The 22,690-nt window shown below is 37.5% G+C and overlaps 1 protein-coding gene across 9 annotated transcripts in view; it reads left to right on the top strand.

The window, feature by feature from the left end:
* LOC129246023 (uncharacterized) overlaps positions 1-22,690 on the top strand; it is a 122,885-nt gene that overhangs the window by 13,710 nt on the left and 86,485 nt on the right. For 5 of the 9 annotated variants that reach the window (XM_054884522.1, XM_054884520.1, XM_054884525.1 and 2 more), the window contains exons 3-4: positions 8,560-8,716; positions 11,478-11,644. In XM_054884522.1, coding sequence (XP_054740497.1) covers positions 8,560-8,716; positions 11,478-11,644 — 324 coding nt within the window. Of the gene's footprint in view, positions 1-8,559; positions 8,717-11,477; positions 11,645-12,485; positions 12,522-22,690 lie in introns of all 9 variants that reach the window. The other 4 variants (XM_054884521.1, XM_054884519.1, XM_054884518.1 and 1 more) reach the window with 1 other exon arrangement.

The raw sequence follows: 22,690 nt of genomic DNA, 5'->3' as shown, positions 1-22,690 counted from the left end.
ACAAGGATCACAACATTTATATGTAAAAATTACATAATTCAAATGTCCACCACAAACAGGTGGTGAAACCCGCCAAACAGTCGATTTATGAATGCTTAACTCTTGAGAGCGTCGAAAAATCGATGTTGAAGGTTGTTCAGCAGCACTTTGCGCTACAGCAGCAATACTCTCAACAGAGCATCCAGTTTTTGGTCTGCCTGTCCTTTATCTATCCAAGACAGAACCAGTTTCTTGAAATTTTTGCACCTACCATTGAATTGTGGACTCATTCGGACGAATTTTGCGATATGTTGTTCTTGTAGATTGACCATTTTCATAATAAGTTTCAATAATTTTAATGCCTTAATCTATCGTGTAAAATTGTGCATCTGTCTACTTCACAAATGTTAAAGAAGGCATAAAAAGGCACCATCTATGAATTACTTTCACTTTTGGAAGACCCTTTATGGTACTTTGAAAAGGGTTAAACACTTATTTGTATTGTGTGTTCACTACCCAGTTTTTCAAGAAAATGTATTACTTTTTTTTATAAATATTTAATAAATGTTCATGAAGTATTTCATTAAAGCTATTGTTTCCAATAAAACTCATTTAGTTCTTTATTGATTTAAGGGGACCCGGTTGTCTAGAGCTCAAAAATTTAGGGTATTTTCAGGATTTTTTTTTAAATAAAAAAAATGAAAAACGATATTTAAACTTTTTTTGGCTTTCTTTTGCATACAAAAATGAAAAAAGAATTTGTGAATTTAAAAAATGGCGCTGATCCCCGAAAAATTAGACCTGGACGTTGTTGTCCATTTTGGCTCTTTTATTTATCTGAGACACAAAAATTATTAATCAGTATGACTGTAGCTATGTCCATCCCGTACTAGAATACAAAACAAACAAAAAAATTCCCATCAACCTACGGAAAAGAGCTAACGAAAAAGCTGATTTGGGTAAACGTTAAAAGTTATATTAAAAAAGTGTGTGCTTCCTTCTTGCATAAGATGATGTTAAATGAATCACCCTAGCGGAGTATTGCTAATTTTTGCAATTGGCGTCATACGTCAATCATATTTGTCATTAGTGAACTAGACAGCTGCAGTTCACAAACAGACAAGTCGTGGAGGGCAGGCTGAGAGAGGCTGCAGATGGACAAAACTGAGGTTACCTCTCATGTTCGACCGACTGTCGCAGTTCCTCCTGTCACTAAGCAGAGGAGACTGTAGGAGGCTGGTGGGACTGATGACGGGCCATTTTCTTGAGGCGAGCGAGGCACATGGAAAAGGTGGGCATCTGAGACAGTGCTCTCAGCCCAGCATGTGGAGAGGAGAGGCGCGATGAGATGGCACACCACTTTCTGTGCGTCTGCCCAGCCTTCGCTCGAATCAGGCTTGAGGTTTTCGCCATTGATGTGTTAAAAAGCGACTACCTTGGCTTCTTGGCACCACCAGATCTACTCAGTTTTTTTTCGGAGATGGGGTCGATTTAAAGAAAATTAAAAAGGGAACCCGAGTGCAGTACAATGGACTTAATGTTGGCTGAGGCTGTACTTGCCGACAAAAAAAAGTAGAGCTCGTAAAGGTCAAAATGAAGATTTCCATTACACAAAATATTTTTTTTTTATTTAGTAAAAAGGTTATCCAAAAACCAAATTGAGTAATTAGTTTTGTGCCACCTTGTATTAGGACCACTTTTTCAGTGGTTTTTTTTGCTTTAATTCGCTTTTTTTTACTTTTTTTTTTTTTGTTGGAAAAAAATTATGATTTTTTTTTTTCATTTTTTTTTTATAAAAGCAAAGTTCATTGCCTAACAGAAACTATATAAATCCAAGTTTCAAATTTTATAGAAAAAATATAAAAATTCTATAAACTTTTCAATTTTTCAATTCGACGATTTTGGCTTAAAATTAAAAAAAAATAGAATTTTGGAGATTTATAAATGCTTAGTTAGTAAAAAATTCTTTTGGTATTTTATACATCTTCTTTTTTCATATAACACAATCACAACACAAGACCGAGGGACGAAGACTTTTTGCTTTATGGGGTTAGGGGCCCCAAAAAATGCTGATTTTCAATATTTTATTGCTTTATTTTACAAAAATAAAAATATAGCATTAATACATCAGGTTTCGACTTTACTTTAGCAAAATTAAAAAAAAAATATTAATAATATAATTAATAAAAATCGAAATTTTTGAAAAAAATTCTTCGATCAGTCACGAATTTACTGTGTTTTTCACAAGCAGTATAAATTTTAAGTTACAGTGATGAAATTTAAAAGTTACAGTGATCACCAGTTCAAAAAACGCATTTAAAGTTTTGTTATCTGCTCCGGAGCGCCCGAGCGCCCTTGGTTAATTGTTGAATAACTCAAAAACTATTTGCCGGGTTCACTTGATATTTTCACACAAACCTTCTAAGATGTTATACTTTAAAAAAATGCAAAGAGAAGATCAAATTTTTTGAAAATTCTCACTACTCCTAACCTCTTATTATAAATTCCCTCTGCCAAGGAGAGCAAGAATTATGGGTTTTGTGGTCCAAGATAATAAAAAATTGTGTTTAAAGTTTGCATGCCTTACTTTTCCAAATACTTGCGCTACACTTCCTAGGTTGCAGTGGATTTCCCTGCAGGGGTAAATATTCTTTTAGCAATTTTAAAAAGCTTTTAGTTGACCAAAAATGTAATAAGAAAGCCATTTCCGGTGTAAGTGAGCAAGTCATAAGCTAAGCATGTAATCAGCTTTGCCATCACCGTCACCAGCAGCAGCACCAACGCCATAGCCGATGGCGACTGCACCGCCAGCATCGTTGACTGTCAGCGCCGGTTGATCGATGGCAGGTTTTGTATTGAAATGGTTAAAAATTGTCATCTCTCAGATTTAAATCAGCCGCAGCAATCAAAGCGACTGCAGTTGGTGACATGCATACAAACATATGTACATATGTATGTACGTGTGTGTACGCGCACATGTAATGCTGACGATCTCAGAGGCCCGTCTGTTGGCTCATCGCATTCGCACCATCTTTGTGTGTGTGTACGTAAAAGCGTGTCTACATAAGAACTTAGAAATGATATGCACTTGTAAATATGCAACACAGTGTAGTTGTAATAGTGTGTGTGTGTGTGCATGTAGTACGAACCCAGCCGAATACCCTGAACTACTTACATAGGCGCATGTGATGGTGTGTGTTTGCAAATTTTCGCTAGCCAAAAACTCAACCACCCCATTTACTAGTGCACAACGCCAAAAAACTATATTCATACATACATATATTTGCATGTTAGTGTGGGTGCAAACAAAGGGAACAGCAAAAGGGGTTAGTTGGCGTTGGCTGAGAGCAGCGTGCAGCCACCCAGCCGCATCCCTAATCGTTGTGCATAAATTTTTATGAATTAATTCAACAAATTTTTGGCAGTTTTGTGATCATTAATAATCTGCTTCTGCTAGGAAATGATTTTGCCTCTACCGTTCATTCAAGTTCCTATTTACGTTTGTATTTGTATTGCATAAATACATATTTACAAGCCAACCATTAGAAGGATTCATTGAATTGTTGCAACTGTAATCATGTAGAGACACACGAACACACACACATACATACTTACGTACAGGTGCATATAAATATTTGTAGTTATGAGTAATATAAACAAAGCATTAATATTATATTTAAATGCCAAAAAAAAATTGTGGACACTGTTTGTCATTGGTTGGGTTGGTTATTTTTGCGCTTTCATACTCAGCCTGTGAATGTAGCAGCAATTCTAAGTAATTTCGATTCAGCGCGCTAAAAGTAGCCAATGCATTACTAACTATTTTTCTATTTTTGGGTATTGCATTTATGTAAAATATTTGTAAAAAAAAATTATGAATATTTTTAAAAAGAAAACTTCTCATATTCTGCATTTATTTTCAGTCTCGTGGAGCATCTTCTCGAAATGCAGGGCGGGTTACTTTGCATGGAACGATTTTTTCGACATCGTTCCTAGTAGATTAGTTAGATAAGGAAACACAAGTCTTTTACAGAGCCCGGCACTCGAAGTGTAACCAATTAAAAAGGTCATAAATTTAGTTTGGAAAATTACTTTTATTCAATTCAAAGTAAAAAATGTGTGAAAATAATACAAAATTGGGAATCAATTTACTTTTGCTCGATATGACCACCTTTTGCCTTCACTATGGCCTTGAGACGATCCAGAAACGAACCGCAAGCTGAACACTCGCGGTCAATGGCTTTTTTCAACGCCACGGGACTGGTGAATCGTTTATTTCGGACATTGCTCTCCATTATTTCTCAGTAAAGCGCAGAAATAATGGAACTCCATTCCTTCATGTGCTATTTCGAAAACCCTCTGGCCCCAATACGATATTCGAAGGGCTCAGAAAGTCCTTTGGAGTCCTCGCTATTCAATTTCCAAACTCGTAGCTATGTTTACCGGTCACTGAACCATCGGCACACACGCGGAAAAGCTAGGATTACCGTTTAGCCCCATTGTAGAAGCTATGGGTGCCTTTAAGAGAAGGAGACTGTAGAGTATTTTCTCTGTAAATGTGCGGGCTTGGCAGCTAGACGATTAAGGTCACTGGGCGCTCCTTTCTTCGACAGCCTGAGACAGTGCGCCAACCTGAATTCAATCAATCTCCTCCATTATATCAACAGCTCCGGCTGGCTGTAGATATCTGCCTGTTGGAGGTCCATAATGGTATCAAAACGACACTTCAGTGCTACTTGAGGAGTGCCAAACTGGCACTTCAACCATTTCACCTACCTACTTTGGTCTCCAAAATGACCCAAAGAGAATAATCCATCGAATTCGCGTCTGGTGCATTTGAGAGCCATTGTGTTATGAAGTTCGGAACGTTGTTTTTTAGACATTCTTGGTTCAGTCGAGCTTTGTGAGACGGTGCCGAGGCGGATGTTGAAACGTGCATTGTCTACTACCGAAATGTTTGTCTGCCCACGGCTTCAAAGCAACCTCCAAAATACTTTCCCAATAATATTTCGCATTTACCTTGACGCCAGGCTCGATGAAAACGATTGGAGAGCGCGGTTATGGCCGTCCAACCCATTACCTGTGCCGGGTGCTGCCTCTTGGTGCCCAATCGATGACTCAAATTCTCGTATGAATGGTGGGTCAAATAAACCCTATCGTTTTGAGAGTTTACGAATTGTTCAATTTGTTCGAACTGACTTGTTGCTGCTTTGGTGTGAGATCATGCGCCTTTTGGATCTTATAAGGTTTGACTTTAGATAATTTTTGAGTATGCGGAGGATGCTACGGTCAGATATTTTCAGTTCTTATTCCATTTGGCTTGCACTTCGTTGAGGATTTCGCTAAAGTTGTTTCTTCACTTTTTGAACCATTTCACATGACGTTACAGTCTTTTGATGACGTCTCTATGACGTTTCGCGATGCTACCAGTATCAGTGTAACGGAAAATGGTGCGATAAACAAAAACTTTATTTACTTTAAGGTGCTCGAGGTCACGAAACAGCAGGTAAGCAGCTGGAGAGGGTTAAAGGTCTACCCTCATTGGAATCAGTGGGGCGCTTCGGACCACTAATACTTTAGCATTTAACGCTACGCTGAATGTGGTACTTAAGCTACGGACACTCTAGTATTCTTAAAAACTTTGAGTTCATTCCCATGGTGCTGGATCAATGTAGGCCCTCGCTTGGTGCAAGCGGTACTTTTTCCATTCATATTCCCTCAAGAGAGGAGTGGGCGGGATGCAACATTCGGAGACAGGGCATAGCAAACATGTTTGCGGATGGCTCGAAGTTGGACGGAAGAGTTGGTGGGGAGTATTCTGCAAGGTACTCTCCATCAAGCTCAACTTTAGGCTTCCGGACAACTGTGTGTGTTTTGCAAACCGGGGTAGCCGCAATTAAGAAAGAAGTGCATTGATTGCTTTCTTCTGTTAATAACTGTAAAGAGCGTAAATATATTTTCCGGTAGCCAACCGGCAATAAGAGCCTTGGGCTCGTTTTTTGCGCGTTCGAAATTAGTCGGGGAATGCCTGACTTCTCTCGATTGCGTATGAATACTTCGATATTAGACTTATTGGGATTCCCAGTCACAGCCGCAAACAGGAAAATTATTGGGGACCCTGGAGAAGGTTTCATCTCAAAACGAGAGGATTGCGGTTCCCTTGAGCACCTGTGGTCTACTACTGGAAATATGCACCACGCGTCAACTCAGCGAGCGCTAGGCTAGTGCGCAAACGTGTAATGTCGCGGGATCCCTCTGACTACTTGTAGATCAAGGGTCGCGGATCCGGACATTGTCCGTTAAGTCCCCATGCGGTGAGACTTGGGATTACTTCAAGTCCTTTCTGCAGAAGCTGTCTGGAGAGTGAGGTGGAATTATCTCAGCATATTCTTCTCAGCTGCTCTGCTTTTGTCGAGCAAAGATTTAGTCATCTGGGCTCTCATTTTTCGGCTACACATGCGGATATTGCGGGTACAAATAACACACACCTGGTGAATTTCATCAGTAGCTTGAAGCGGTTAATACAAACGTAATTAGCCACTATTAACCAACATCCTCTAATAAAATACAAAACCCCTTCTTCCTTTTTCCACCCGTTTTGTTCGTTTCCTTTTGTTTTGGTGCGTAATTACCATTCGGAAATGCGCAGGTTCGAAACTTCAGACATATAAAATCTCTGAAGTCTTGATTGTGGGATGAAGCTAATTTAATACCTGAAAGTTTGTTTGCTCCGGCATACCAAGTCAGCCATTTGTTACAGACCCGCAGATAGAGATTGTAGTTATTCAGGCAGGTGCCATTGAATCAATGATAGAAACTGTTTTTGCTAATAGCGGTAGATTAAAAGCAAAGCTGCGAGCGGAATTGTACGGTGAAAAAGCTGTTCATAAAAACCTATCTGCCGTTTGGAGTCGGCTTAAAGTGGAAAGGTTTCTCCAACTAAATAGGAGGAGGAGCTCGGCCAAATACCTAATAAAGGGTGTAAGGCCAATTATATGTATCTACATATAAGATAGTTTCTTTGAAAATGTGGAGGACTCGGTCTTGATTTTAGAGCTAAGCTTTAATGGACTTTTTCTCGTATTTTTTTCGTAGAATTTAAATATTGAAATTGCCTCCCGGAATAAAAAAGGTGGTTTTTGGAATACTAGGTGGTTTGGTCATAGTGTGGTTTTAAACAGCCAAAAGCTTACTAGTCACTCATCAAATTATACTACCGCTACCTGAGACTTGGGCACAGAGCTTAAGGTAAAGAACCCCATGCGAAAGGAATGAGATTTGAATTCAGCGCCGGTGTATATTCGAGAGACCTCGAAACTTCCAAGTATTTGGGGAATTGGAATTTCAAGCAGAAGTTCTCGGGATAAGGGAAGCTTGCAGAGTAATTAAAAACCATCCACAACAACTATCGGAAATATGTATTTTTTCAGATAGTCAAGCAGCCATTTTAGCTTTAAAGTCACCTACAACCAATTCAAAAATCGTCACACAATGCAAAGATGAACTTAATGCTTTAGCACCTGGGTACCTGGCCAAGGGAACATAGAAGAAATGAGGAAGCTGAGAAGCTGGCAAGACAGGGGCATCCTATAACGAATCCGAAGCGGTAGAAATAGGCTGTCCTCAAGGCGTGCGCAAAAGTGATATGTTCTCGCTATTCCAGAAACAGGTCGTTGGCAGATGGACTAACACGGATGCCTGCAAAATAACTAATGAAATATAGCCCAATTTCAACGCATCCAGAATTGACCAGCTATCAAGAAAGCCATGAGCAGACATATTCCGAATTACGTCAACAATAACCGACCACAAACCTTTGGGAGACCACGACTGGCAGATGTGGTGGCTGTACAACGAAAGATGGAAAAGTTGCAAACAAGAAGAATGTAAGGAAGCAGTCTTTCACTACCTACTACGATATAGAATGCTCGGGAGAATTATTGATAGTTAACTTGAAAGAAATTGCAGTCAAATGAAGATGGTTCGACTAATAAAAAACAGCGGTTCTAAAAGTGGTGTATCAAAATGGCATCTTTTGTGCCGATTGGGTCTGGGTTGTGCAGACAGACAACACCTCCACCACTACCACCTAGTATTAATTCGTAACTCTACCATTTCTTCTCATATACACCCTGTTGCACATTTATAAACCCACCATAATTTTTCGCTTTTTCTAAAAATATGGTTGATACTACTTTGCAAAAAAAAATTTTAAAATTCCATCATAACTTTAAATAATTGTGCTTACCTTGGAATTATTAAAGGGGAGAAGGGCTTATAGTAATTTGTGTTCCACTGGTGTAATTTTTTTTTTGTTCTTTTCATGACCAAAAATAAGCCTTGCCGGGTTTCTGAACCTTTTAAGCAATTTGTCTCATGATTTTGAGGAACTTCAGCAGAATAAAATTCTTTATTAGGAGAGGAATTCTATCATGCCAAATGCTGATTATAAAATTTTGCGTTAACTTATTGTGATAAAATTGTTTTCCATATTTAATCTATGCACAAAATCTCATTTTTATTTAAATAAACAACATTTTTTATAACAAATGATAATTAGAGGACATTCTTCAATTTCAGATGCGCGAAGCTGCGTCACCTGTGATAAAGTATTAGCGGAACTCGAAAAAATCGACGATGACACCGATTCGTTCGGTGTTGACTTCGTAAAGATTAACGACAAACGACTAGCAAAACAATACGGAATAAAGAATTTCCCAGCACTTACGTACTTCAGGTAAATAAATATTTAGATATATTATATTTGGATATAAATCATGTAGGTCTAATATCCATACACAGTCCGGTTCCCTTGATTAAAGGCAATAATTTTCATTATTAAATACCGTATTTGATTAGTAATCACTCAGTGACTCTTTCCTTTTCCCAAAACTTAAATATCCACTCTGCGGAAACCGCTTTGAGTCGATAGAGTCTATTGAGGAGAATTCGCTGAAGGAGGTGCTTTAATGACTGGACTAATCGTAGGCATTTGTGCATTGCTTCGAATGGAGCCTATTTTGAAAGCGCTAAGATAAATTTTGATGACTAAACAATTATTTTGCGTTTTATTGAACAGTTTCCAGTACTTTTTTGACAAAATGTAAACACAGGAAATTTTGTTTCTTACATTTATTACTTAAAGCTTAATTGTTTGTGCTGCCGTATTGTTTATAAATTATTTCGTAACTACGTTGATTATTGGATTTGCACAAATTCTCGAGATGGTCTAATGAAATCACATACCAGGCCGTTCTAATGATTCGAATTAAAACATTTTTGTCTTCAAATCATCGTCCATCCTCATAGATTTTCAATAATCTTCAGATCTGAGTAATATGATGGCCTTGTTAAAGTCGCAACGTTTTGAGACGCAATCCAAGTTTTTTAGAGGTGCATCAGCCTATTGAAATATTCAAAGGTCTAAATGTTTCACAAATCTCGAGAAATGATGATTCCAAAAGAACTTTAAAGCTGTTGTTCGTCATTTTGTAGTCTACTACTTTCAATTCGAACGCGCCATAGTACGATGTTGCTCCCCATGCCATAACACAACCTGCACGGTCGACTCAACTATATACCTTTCCTCCTTCCTTAAGTCAGAGTAGAAATAGTAATCGGTTTCATCCGGCCCAGCCAGATTAAACTTCCTTTTGTCTCTAAATACGCCTCTTTTCCATTCCGGGTTCGTTATTTGTAAAAGATCTCCAAGCCATGCAAGAGACCACTTGCGAAACCGGGGACGCGTTCTTTGCGAAATTTATGCAAAGGTGTTTTTTTCTTTTTTTCTTTGCTGTCATTTCTTTGATTTTTGCTATTGGAAAGGCGGAATTTGATAAATTCCTAAGGATTTTGCGAATTTCCTTTGCTGTCAAAGCCAATGCGGTTTGGCCTTTATAGTTCTTACCATACGAGCTAACTTGTTTCACGTAAAGATCCACAACATTTGGATTCGACCAACCTTTTTGGCAATTTGAAAGTCCCTTTGTTAAACCTTTCTGCATTCCTATTTTATTATTATAGAATTAAGAAGTTTTCGACCAAACACCATAAATACTTAAAAAAACGACCACTTTCCACAGCTTTAATGAAAAAATAATGTAGACAAACTGAGTGCCTCTATTCAAGTGAACCAATAAATCAAGCTCAATATTACAACTGCTAAAATTTCACTTCTGCGAAATACCCTTCTTCTCCTCCGAGATTGGTGCGATAACCACTTACGGGATTTAAGCCGAGCGTCAGCCAGGTCTTTCTCATTCATTCTGCCAGTTAGACACACCAAGTAAAGCTAAGTCCTTCTCCACCTGATCTTTCCAACGCAGTGGAGGCCTTCCTCTTTCTCTGATTTGATCTTCATTCGCTTCTTGTCTATGTCGCCGTAAAGCTCATACAGCTCAACGTTCCATCGCCTGCGATATTCGCCGCCACCAACGTGCAAAGGTCCAAAAATCTTACACAGAATTTTTCTCTCAAACACTCCAAGGGACGCCTCACCGGATGATGTCATCGTCCAAGCTTCTGTGCCACACATTTGGACGGACATGATCAGAGCCTTAAAGAGTGTTAGTTTTCTTCGTCGAGAGAGGTTATTACTACTTAATTGCCAAAGTAGCGCTTGTTAGTAAGAGAGATTATCTATTGTATTTCAAGGCTAACTTGGTTATCGGTGTGAATGCTGATTCCCAAATAAATGAAGGCACAGTTCGACCCCCTAATAAAAAATTGTGCCTGAGCGATTAAGTTCTGCGGCTCGCAGGATCTTTTCCAGCATCAGTTTAAAGAAGTCACATGACAGTAAGTCACCCTGTCTGAAACCTCGTTTGGTAACAAACGGCTCGGAGAGGTCCTTTCCAATTCTGATGGCGCTGTTAGATTGAGCAACGTTTTTTTTCTCTAAGTCGTATTCGTTTTGCGGGGAAACCAAATTTAGACATTGCGCCATATAGGCAACTCCTTTTCGTACTGTCGAATGCAGCTTTAAAATCGACAAAAGACATGGTATGTGTCGATACTCCTTTCATGGGACTTTTCCAAGACTTGGCATATGGGAATATCCCATTTGGTCGATCGTGGATTTTCCATGCTGTTTTTGTTGCAAGATTATAATTTGCGTATTTAATTAGAGGTCTAAGAAGAGCAATTATTAAAAGAGTAAAATTCTACCAATTTATTATCACTGCCCAACTAATTCGAAATATAAAAAAAATAGTTTTCAAAGTAAAAATTTATTTATTTGTTTATTCATATAAATTTAGTTTATGAAAGCATAAGTTTCTATAGGCAAATAAAAAGTTTATTATTAAAAGCAATACAAATTGATTACAAAAACAATTCATTTCAAACAATTTCGTCCGCTCTCAACACTCGATGTAGTTGAACTCATGATCCTTCTCATTTATTCGCTAAAGGTCATAAAAACAAAATATTTACACCAAACACAAGTAAACACTTTTAAGGTCAATTAAAAAAAAAAATTATACCACCTTCCATTTCAGGGAAAAGGAACCAATTATCTATGATGGCGATCTCATGGACGAGGAAGGTGTACTCGACTTCCTCACCTCGCTGGAGGCGATGGACTTGCCCGACCGCATCGAAGAGGTCAATGCAAAGATTCTTTTAAAGATTATCGAGGATACCGATTTTGTAGCTGTTTTATTCTGTAAGTTTTTTGTTGTGTTCAAATTCGAATTTCTCTTTATTCATTTTTTCAAAGTTCAATTTATACTTTTTCACGCAGTTATTTCGTGCACATTTAGTAGAAAATTTTTAATGCATTTAGTTTTTAAGTATTTCTTAGTTTGGTTTGCATAAATTTCTCCAGGTTTCTTCTGCGAATTTGGAACAAAAGCCAAGCAGTTGCAGTTTTTAGTAGATATGTACACTTTTTCGTGCAACAAAAACAAAAAAAAAAATGTAACTAATACAAAGGAACACTAGTCACCACTTGTATGTAGAAATTCTAAAAACATTTGAAGTATTTACAAACACAAATTAAAAAAATAAACAAATGTGACTAAAAAAATCTAAAAAACTATTTTACACAAATCTAAAAAAACTATTTTTCACAAAAGTTAGGAAATATCGAAAGCAGGTTATTTGTAGAACAGTAGAATTTGCACTTAGTAGGTTTTCTGGCTAACCTATGCATTTGTGACTAACAAAATAAACAAACAAAAAAAAAACATTTAAAAAAAAAACAAAGTGGAGGCGAACCGAATAAGCGATTTGTAAGCAAAATTAACCAAGTAAAGAAAACACGAAAAATCGCAAATTATTATTGTATAAAATGGACTTATGCGTTTACTTAAAAAAAAAAAATATAAAAATTAAAAAAAAAAATTAAAAAAGAAATTAAAGTAAAAAATAAAAAAAAATAAAAACAGTGGCACCAAATGTGTTTCGTGCTCTGTACGACCTACTTTATACTCTCTGTCCTATGTCTAATAGACTTTTGGAATTCTACTGTACATGAAATTATTCTGAATTGTCAACTACTTCAGGTCCCGATCATGCCACGTGCCCGCCTAGAATAATGGGTAAGTGTATGCGCATTTAAGGTTGGCGTTTTCAAAAAATTTGCCTTCCCTTTTCCAACTTACCACCAGCACCACCACCACCAGTACAACCACAACTACCAAAAACTACCAAAATAAAAAACAAGCAACATAACTCAATTAAAAAAAAATTTAAAAAAATGAATGTAAATATGAATTAATGTTCTTCCTTGCACTCTCATCCTGTACTGAGCTGAATTGAGTGGTCCTTATTTTTTTTAACTCTTTTTGCCTAATAAACTTTTGGTTGTCCGTCCCCCTTGTATCCTCCACTTGTTTGTAAATATGTACATGGATAGGTAGATGGATATGTATATGTATATGTGCTATTAAAATGTATGTGGCATGCAGCTGTTTGAATGCATTTTATTGGGCAGTAAAATTGTCTAGTTGTTATTTTAAAACCAACTTTTGCTGTGCGGCTTTGTATTGCTTTGGCTCTCACGCTTTATTAACCATCGAAATCAGAGTGTATGGATGTATGTGTGTACATACACATATTTATAAAAATGTATGCACTGTGACAATATGCAACTTTAGATATAAATAAGTATATTTTTTAGTACATGCCGATGTATATATGAACTTAAAAATAATTGTGACAATCCACGGCTTGAAAACTCCGCAAAGATTATTTTGTATTAATCTCTGCAATTCATTGAAATGTTATATAGTCAACACACTGTTAGATATTTACATATGGGCGACATGCAGTGAACTAATTTTTTATATGTAATTGTTTGCCTTATAAATTCCCCCATAAAACAGCACGCGATTTTGGTACATAGAGAAAATTATAAGGAAAAAAGTTATGAAAAATCAACGGGATTTTTTAGCCACTTCAATCTGCAGGCAACCAAATGCTTTTGTATGTATGTATGCACACCCGTCAACAAAATTTTTCAACTTTTTTCCTTATAATTTTCTCCCTAAAACAAAATCATCCGTTTCTGGTATATAGAGAAAATTAGATGGAAAAATTATGAAAAATCAACGAGATTTTTTAGCAACTTCAAACTTGCACTTTGTTATACTAAAATTTAATAAGCTATAAAACTGCATACCGGAAATCTTTCTAGCAACTCTAATTAAACTCCGGGAAATTTAGATAAAAAGTTTGTGGAATTTTTCTAATTTTTGCATAAAATTTTAAAATTGGGTTTGTACGGTTTTTATTTGACAATTCTATGCAAGAACTACGACAGGTAGGTAGTTAGGCAGAAGTGGCAGTCGATCTTTAAACCAACTCACTTAGGGCGTTGCCGATCCATTGTGAAACCATAGCAGCAATTAATCTGCTACTCCTCGTTAAATACTATAATTTTGCGTATTTAATTAAAAGTCTAAGAAGATCAATTCTCAAAGGAGAAAAATTCTACCAATTTATTATCACTGCCCAACTAATCCGAAATATATCAGTGCATTCATATTTTTGACTTAACAATTTTTTCTTCATGTTCATACACCTCCTACCATCTGTAAACTAAACCACCTGTGAATACATAAATAGACACTTTTGGTTTTTAAACTCTTCGCAGTCGATTTGTATACACAGGCTGCGCCATCTTTTATGTCGGTATGAAAACAATGAATAACTTTGAAAAAAAGCAACTGATTTGTATAAGTGAGGTATTTTTTTTGGTTTGGTTATTTACAATTTATTGTATTTTTTGAATACAATATCGATCAAGTGGCCACCTTTATTAGCTATCAGAAACTGCGATCTTTTTTCTGCGTTTGTCATAACCTTGTCAAGCATTTCGGACTTTTTATAGCGTCGATTTCGGCACGAATGTTTGCCTTAAGCTGGTCAATAGTCTGCGGCTTGTTGGCGTAAACCTTACTTTTCAGATCTGGGGAGTTGATGTCGCCTCTTTTTGACACTAGACGTCCCGGGAATTTTCGTTGCTGAAATTTAATTGTTGCATTCGCAGTGGAATATGGCACACCGTCTTGTTGAAACCAGTAACCGTCTAAACCTTTCTCACGCATTTGCGGGCAGACATAATGAGCCAACATCCATCGATATCGGTTTCCATCCACCGTTATGTTTTTTCGGTAAAAAATATGGCCCAATGGTTTAACGCAAATGCCAAACAATTACTTTCCGGTCATGCAATGGCGTTTTATGGATCTCGTACGAATTCAGAGTTTCCCAAATGCGGCAATTTCGTTTATGTACGCTGCCAGACAGGTTAAAATGTGCCTCGTCAGTCATTAACATTTGCTCCCAAAAATTGGGGTCAATGTCAACCATTCGAGCTGCTACATTTTCCCTTGACCGAGCGCCTAGTGTCCTATTTTGGCCGAATTCTTTTCATGGCATTATATGTCAGATTATCAACCCATCTTGTGTTGGCTGAGGGGGCAACATTGCACACAGTTTGTAGGTTGAGAGGGGTATATCTACAATCTCCATACCAAACGGGATACGAGTGGTAATGCTCGCTCTCACTGATTTGTCTTCCTTACAATTCCCTGGCATGTCACTATACTCTGGCACCCCTATCAAATGGATCTAGAAATATTCCGCCATCTTGTTAAGAGACGCCCGACATTTGCAAGCAATCATGGAATTAGATGCAACCCCACCAGGAGATTTAATCGCCGCTTGTCACATTTAGTCACATTTTTGCCTAACCAGAATGCCTACAACCTCAGTGATTAGGCAGATGGGCCGAAACGCTTATTTTTTGGCTTTGCGCAATCAGTAAAGAATCGTGGGCAGTTTTTCCAAGCAGGTATATTGTCAAGCCACTCACATCTAGCTGGAGTTCTAGGTCTAAATAACCTATCAAAGTATGGTTCATTCAAAAAATAGTCAACAGGGTTGTTTGGACACAGACCAAGTGTTTTGACCGATTAGTTGCGGCAAGCCAAACAGCAGTCTTACCTGCATTCTGTTTTCCAACTAAATCTAGGGGTGGTAAGAGCATCAGAGAGTCCACCAGGCTATAATCACGTAAAGGAGGATAGGTCTGATAACTGCCCCATACAGCCAGTAAATGTTCAGTGGAGAAAGGTTCCCATACAGAACTACATTTTTATGTAAAAATACCGAACATTAAAAACGGAAATAAAAAAAGAGGTGAGCTGATTAACTTTGCGCCGCCTTGTACTAATTGTGCTTGAAAATTGAAATTGAAATTTGAAAAGGTCGAACCAAGGAGCACCAGGAGATTTGGTGGCTCCTAAAATAGTCAGGCTAAAAAGCCCATTGTATTTAAAGCCCTGGAAAGATGGTAGATAGTAAAGGAGGAAAGAAGAAAAGTATCAGAGAAAGAGATAGGAAAGAATAGAGACAGAGGCAAAGGAGAACTTTCTAGATTCTTTAGCAAATCTGTTGATATACTACAGTTTTAGAGAACGAATTTCACTCATTCTCACGCCATCGGAACCAAAAACTCGTAGCCGTGCTCTAGTAAAGGCAGGCCCCTCACAGAGAAAGTACTCAGTGCTATCCGCATCTCCCAAGCAAGACAGGCACATTGAGTCCTCAATGATTGCAATGGTGGTCCCCATGGATTGTGTCCTTCGGCCATCAACCGAACGTCTTTCCTACCAAGTTTTAGTAGTAGAAAGTTCGACAGTTTTCTGTTCGGACTTGTCACAAAACACTTTGCAGTTCTGCACCGTTCTATACCGGACCATCGCCAGAGGTTGTACTCATAGCACTAATTGTGCTTACTTTTGAGTATTTGTGATTAATTTATTTAATATTTTAATTAATTATTGAAAATAGTGAAGAAGTAATTAAGTTAATCAATGAATGGAAAAATTAAAATTAATCAAATAAACGAGTCTCATTAACTTGATTACTTTGGATTATTTCCAATTATTTGTAATTTTTTTAAGTTTAAATTGAAGAAAAAAAAATTTTATTGCTTATGAACAAAAATAATAAAAAAAAAATTAGATAAAAAAATGTGTATTGCTTATGAACAAAATATAATGAAAAAATTATCTCATAAGCAACATTTATCGCATAACTTTTTGATTATGTCTTGGTTTTTTATAATTATTTTTCCAATGGCAAATATCTCTATATGATATCTCTTCTAATCGATTACTAACCCCTAAGTGAAGAAAAAAAATATTAAAATATAAATAAAATACCCCATGGGATTTGATTACTACTCGTACACAAAATTTAACCACTGGCTTCATACATAAACATTTGTGGGAACAGTGAAGTGAAAATCGCGCTGCTTGAAATAAAAAAAGCTTTTATGCGAAAATACAATATTTCTGCACAACATGAAAAATTCCAACCGAAGCGTAAATATGTGTTTACACAACTCGAAATATTATGGAAAAACTTGAATTATGGATAGGAGGTGAAAGTGAAATTTAGGTGAAGAATTACTATAAAAATACGTACAAGTGTGTTTGTATGTAGGCTGGCACGTGTATGCCTGCGCAATATTATTCAGAATTCTCAGTATTCCGCAACTGAAATCTTAAAAAAAAATCTTTTGAGTGAGTGCTTCTTCAGAAGTTGGCAGGTGCTGTTGTTGTTAACCCTTTGAGGCATACTGATTTGCAGTGGATTTCACTGAAAATCGTACTTTTCATATTTTCTGCAATGTTTGCATTACTTAAGGGACCTCGATGGTCTAGAGCTCGAAAATGTATGGTATTTTCAGGGATTTTTGCTTACAATAATTAAAAACGATATTTAAATTTTTTACGGTTTTTTATTTAACTTCTTTTACATACAAAAATGGGGAAAAAATGGCTACTTTTTATTTTAATAATTTAAAAAATGGCGCTGAAGTTGTATTTTCGTTTTTTTATTGCCTATTAACTTTAAATATGACTACTTACTTACCTGTAAAAATCTATTATATTCAGTGGCTTAATAAATAAATACAGGTATATACCTATGAAATGAGATTTTCAGCTACTAGTCCATAGATGTCGCTGGGAGTATTTTTAAACCTTCCCAAATGTCTTGTTGTTTTCGTCTGTCAGCTGTAAACAATATTCAGTTCATTGTTTGTTACATTTCATACAACAATGCATTTTTGTCGCTCTTAAAAATGTCGAATTTCGTGCCTTCAAACTTGAGAAATGCTGCTCTCCCGGTTCAAAAGGAAGTATTTTTTGCATCGAACCGTTACGGGTGATAAAAAATGGGTGTATTTCTCCAATCCAAAGCCTAAACGAGCCACAAGCCAAAAACAACTGCCAAACCAAATCGCTTCGGCCGCAAGGCAATGCTGTGTGCTTTCTGGGATCAGCGTGGTATGATTTGGTACGAGCTCTTAAAACCAGGTAAAATAGTTGACGGTGCACACTACCAACGACAATTGGCCGATTTGAACAGCGCTCTACACTGAAAACGCCCAGAATATTCCGAGCGGCGTCACGAAGTAATTTTTCTTGATGACAATGTACAATGGTGGAGACTTACGATTGGGAACCGCTGGTGCAAGTCTTACTCACCAGACTTGGCGCCTTCCGATTATCATTTGTTTGTATCGATGGGCCACGAACTTTCCGAGCAGCGCTTCAATTCTCACGAAGAAGTCAAAAAATGGCTCGATTGGTTTGCGGCCAAAGACGGCCAATTTTTTTGGCGCGGCACACACTGGGGATTTTTGTACAGAGATGCGGAAAAAAGTATACATCCCAAAAAATATTTACATTTTTACTACTAACGAAGTTGTATATATTTGTGCATGAAAAGAACATGTTTAAAAACTATTTTTTTTTAATTTAAAAAAACAATGTTTTTTAAAATTCATAAATTTTATTTTTAAAAATATATGGAAAGAACATGATTTAAAACAATGTTTAAAAACTGTTTTAAAAAAATGTTGAAAATCAATGTTTTTTCCATATATTATTGGGAGGTTGAATTAGTTTTAAAGGTTTTTTTCGAAGATTTGGGGCTTTATTGTGAAAAAACGGTACACAATATTTTATTCGAAGTATTGGCCATCGCTAGCTACAACTTTCGCCCATCTTTCGGGCAATTTCCGGATGCCGTTTCTCCAAAATTCTGGCCGCTGCTTGGCTATCCATGACTCAACCCATATTTTGGTAGCCTCGTACGAGGAGAACCGCTGGTCCACCAAATCGAGACTCATATGCCGGAACAAATGATAATCGGAGGGAGCTATGTCTGGACTATACGGCGGGTGGGGTAACATTTCCCAGCCAAGCGTTCCAAGGTATTTTTTAACAGGTTGAGCAACATGCGGCCGAGCGTTGCCATGTTGCAAAATAACCTTGTCGTGCCTTTTTACCGTTTCCGGCCGTTTTTCTTTCAATGCCCGGCTTAAACGCATCAATTGCAGTCGGTAACGATCCCCCGTGATTGTTTCGCCCGGTTGGAGCAGCTCAAAATATACGACGCCGACCTGATTCCACCAAATGCAGAGCATGATTTTCTTGCCGTGAATATTCTGCTTGGCCGTCGACGTTGATGCGTGGCCGGGCAAACCCCATGATTTTTTGCGTTTTGGGTTATCGTAGTAGATCCATTTTTCGTCGCCAGTCACCACCCGATGCAAAAAACCCTTCCGATTTTGTCGCTCGATCAGCAATTCGCACGTAAAAAATCGCCGTTCGACGTCGCGCAGCTTCAACTCGTACGGGACCCAATGTCCTTGCTTTTGGATCATTCCCATCGTTTTTAGACGCTTGCAAACGGTTGATTTATCAACGCCCAATGATTCAGCAAGCTCTTCTTGGGTTTGGCACGTCCTCGTTTACCAATTCCCCCAATTCCGCGTCCTCGAACTTTTTGGGCTGGTCAAGACGCTCCTTGTCTTCGGTGTGAAAATCACCACTTTTGAATCGTCGAAACCAGTACTCACATGTTGAAATCGACGGAAATGGTCTGGGTAGGCCTCCTGCAGCAATTCACGGGCTTGGGCTGTATTTTTTTTTTCAAATTGAAGCAGAAAAGCAAAGCTTCCCGCAAATTGCGTTTCGACGGCACGAAAGTTGACATACTCGGAGTACGAAAACACTGCGTTGTTTATACTTCAGCGAAATGACAGATACTGATAAACAAAGCCTAGGGATGAGGCTTTGTCATGAATATATATTCAGTATTGCCAACGCGATAAAGTGATAATTAGCACCATCTGTGTGTCACCTTTAAAACTAATTCCACCTCCTAATATATATATAAATATATACTACTGCGTTATTTGTAAAAATATGAAAATTTTTATATGGACTGCCGACAAGTGAATAAATAATGAACAAATATTTATTTTTAATGATGTCATACATACACAAATTATACACATTACATATTCATATAAAACATATTTTTTTGCAAATTTTATTCTTGTAAAAGCGCAATTACTTCCTTGCTTAAATCACTGTGCTTTTTCTTATTGAAAGAAGGTCTCAAATGTGATATCAACGGGTCTGATGTCACCATCATTCGGTGCATGATGTCTTGATTCGTGGCAATTCTGCTGCATTTTCTGGAGTGTCTGAGTCTATACTTTTTGTAGTCTTTGTTTCGACATTCCTGAGCCTCTTCAGACAATATACCCACAGGGAAAATACACTTTTCCATTATATCCTTACCGTGTATGAGAATTTTATGGAGAGTAGTTGGCATATTGTACCACTCATACAAAGTAACAAACTTTTTTGCTGTCTCCATACAAAAATCTCCAAATTTTGTTGGGATCACTGGCTCACGTATGGTTATGGCTTCAAGAATAACAGCAAATCTTTTAATTAAATCTTCGTTCAAACCTGTTATTTCAGAAACTAAGGTTGGATTGGCAAAGAATCTTCGTGACGTGTTTCCGGAATATGTTTTTATCATTGCCAAAAAATAATCAGTGGCGCCTGGTGGCACCTGGTGGCACCTGCAATTGATTAAAACTGAAAGGGACGCTATTAAGCAACACGTTGATACTAGTTTCTGACCGTAGGTAAATTTAGCTCAACTTGCAGATCCAAGAATATGAAGGAATATGATTTTTTTTTTTCGTAAAATTAATTATAAATAGATAATTAAAGGCTTTACAGCCTTTGTTCTTCCGGCTAAAATATATAAAAATATCGTACCCTAAATGAAAAATAAAAAATTGGAAGTCGGCTCAAGCAAAAGGAAAAAAAACCACCTAGGGCTTTGAAGTTTTTTCTTAGTCAGTTCAATACTATAAAAAAATTATACTTTTGACATATCTATAAAAAAAACTGTAAGTCGGAGTTTAGTAATTCTTTTTGATTTTATTGTTGGTTCTATTCTGGAATTTAGAAATACCATTAAACATTGCGTAGGTGGTATGTTGCAAATTTGACTTTCTCCCGCTAAATCCCCAGTGTGCGGCATCCACAAATTGCCTGAGAGATGGGAGCAATGTGTCGCTAGCGATGGCTATTATTTTGAAGATTAAATTTCTAACCATTTTTTGTTAATAAACGTAAATAAATAGAGTTTTATAAAATTCCGGTTTCATAGGTATATACCATGCGCTTTGTGAAATATTTAATGCAATATTTACTTTATATTTAGTTATTCTTTCACCGCATCATTTGTCCCAACTAAATCAGTATTTAAAAAATCCAATCGCTCCTAATTTAAAAATCGCCGCGCTTCTGCGGCAAGCATAAAAATCTTCTAAAGTTGTATGATGTAATTTCATTGCATTATTTTTGTTTTTTAAACAACTTTCTTAACTTTTTCGTGCCACCGCTAGACAAGTACAAAAGGAATGGGATAACTAGGAAATGCAATTTTACACGCTATTTTTATAGCAGACTTGCGAACACAACAGATTAGACAAGTTCATATGGCTCGTATGTTTTGTCGACGACAACATGCCCGCCCCACGGGAGGCCAATAGTTTTGGGCAACAAAAAACCGCAACCACATGCGAACCAACCGAATGCACATAAAATTAGAAAAGTAAATTTAACAAGCACACATTTATAGCTAAACAAATTTACATACAAACACACGCGTGTGCGCATTATCGTATTCGTAATGGATTTGCTTAGCCGCAAAGAGCTATGAGAAAATTTTGTGTTTCGCCTGTGGCCGCGTACAGAAAAGTTGCTCAAATGCAGCATCAAACGGCTGGGCTTGTCGCCAGCCAGGTAATGATGTTGGTGGCGGTAGCTGAAGGTGCATCATCACCGAAAATCACATCACAGAGAAAATGTACCATAACAACAGGCGCCTTCTCAGCAGATGTTTTTTTGTTTTGTTTTTGGTTCCTATTACCCAACGTCGTGAGCTCGCTTTTAAAACAAAATTTTGAAATTTGAAAAGTAGTTTTGTAATTTTTAATCTTTGGGATTTGTAGAATTACTGGTGAGGTGATTTATATGTAAATGTTATTCCACGAGTTCACTTATTTTTTGTTAAGCGACACTCCCTACATAATTGTAGGTGCTTTCTCATGAGTTGTAGAATCCACTTAGATATGGTAGCTCATGAAGAGTGCACCAGTTCGAGGTACTTAAAAAAGAATGAATGGCAAATATTTATAGAAATTTTCATTTAGCCATCTTTCTCGTCGGATAATAATTTTTCCGCTTTTCAACTTTGTAAAGCATAGGTAGGTAGGTAGGTAGGTAAAATGGTTGAAGTGCACCTGGCAGTAGCACTAAAGCGCCATTCTGATACCATTATGAGACCTCCAACAGGTGAATATCTACAGCCTGCCAGAGCTGTTGATATAATGGAGAAGATTGATTGGATTTAGGTTGGCGCCCGGCCCCAGGCTGTCGAAGAAAGGAGCTCCCAGGGACCTTAGTCGTCTAGAAGCCAAACCCGGACATTTACAGAGAAAGTGCTCAACACTCTCCATCTCTGAAAAGTCCCCACAGCTTCTGCAATGGGTGTTAAATGGTAACCCTAGCTTGTCCGCGTGTGTGCCGATCGAGTTTGGAAATTGAATGGAGAGGAGTCCAAAGAACTTTCTGAGTCCTTCGTATATCGTATTGAGGTCAAAGGGTTTTCGAAATACCACATGAAGAAATGGAGCTCCATCTTTTCTGCGCTTTCTTGAGAAATAATTTGTGCAGTTCCCCTTTAACAACTGTCAAGGGGATGCCGATGACCGGGTAGGAGGTCTCTGAGGCCAATTCAGTCCCCTTCCTGGCAAGCTCATCAGCAATTTCATTTCCCTCTATGTTCCTGGAACAAAGAGCAGAGTAAT

This window comes from Anastrepha obliqua, chromosome 4 (genome assembly GCF_027943255.1).
Source record: "Anastrepha obliqua isolate idAnaObli1 chromosome 4, idAnaObli1_1.0, whole genome shotgun sequence".
Classification (NCBI taxonomy): Eukaryota; Metazoa; Arthropoda; class Insecta; order Diptera; family Tephritidae; genus Anastrepha; species Anastrepha obliqua.
This window is presented reverse-complemented; position numbering and strand designations above follow the sequence as displayed.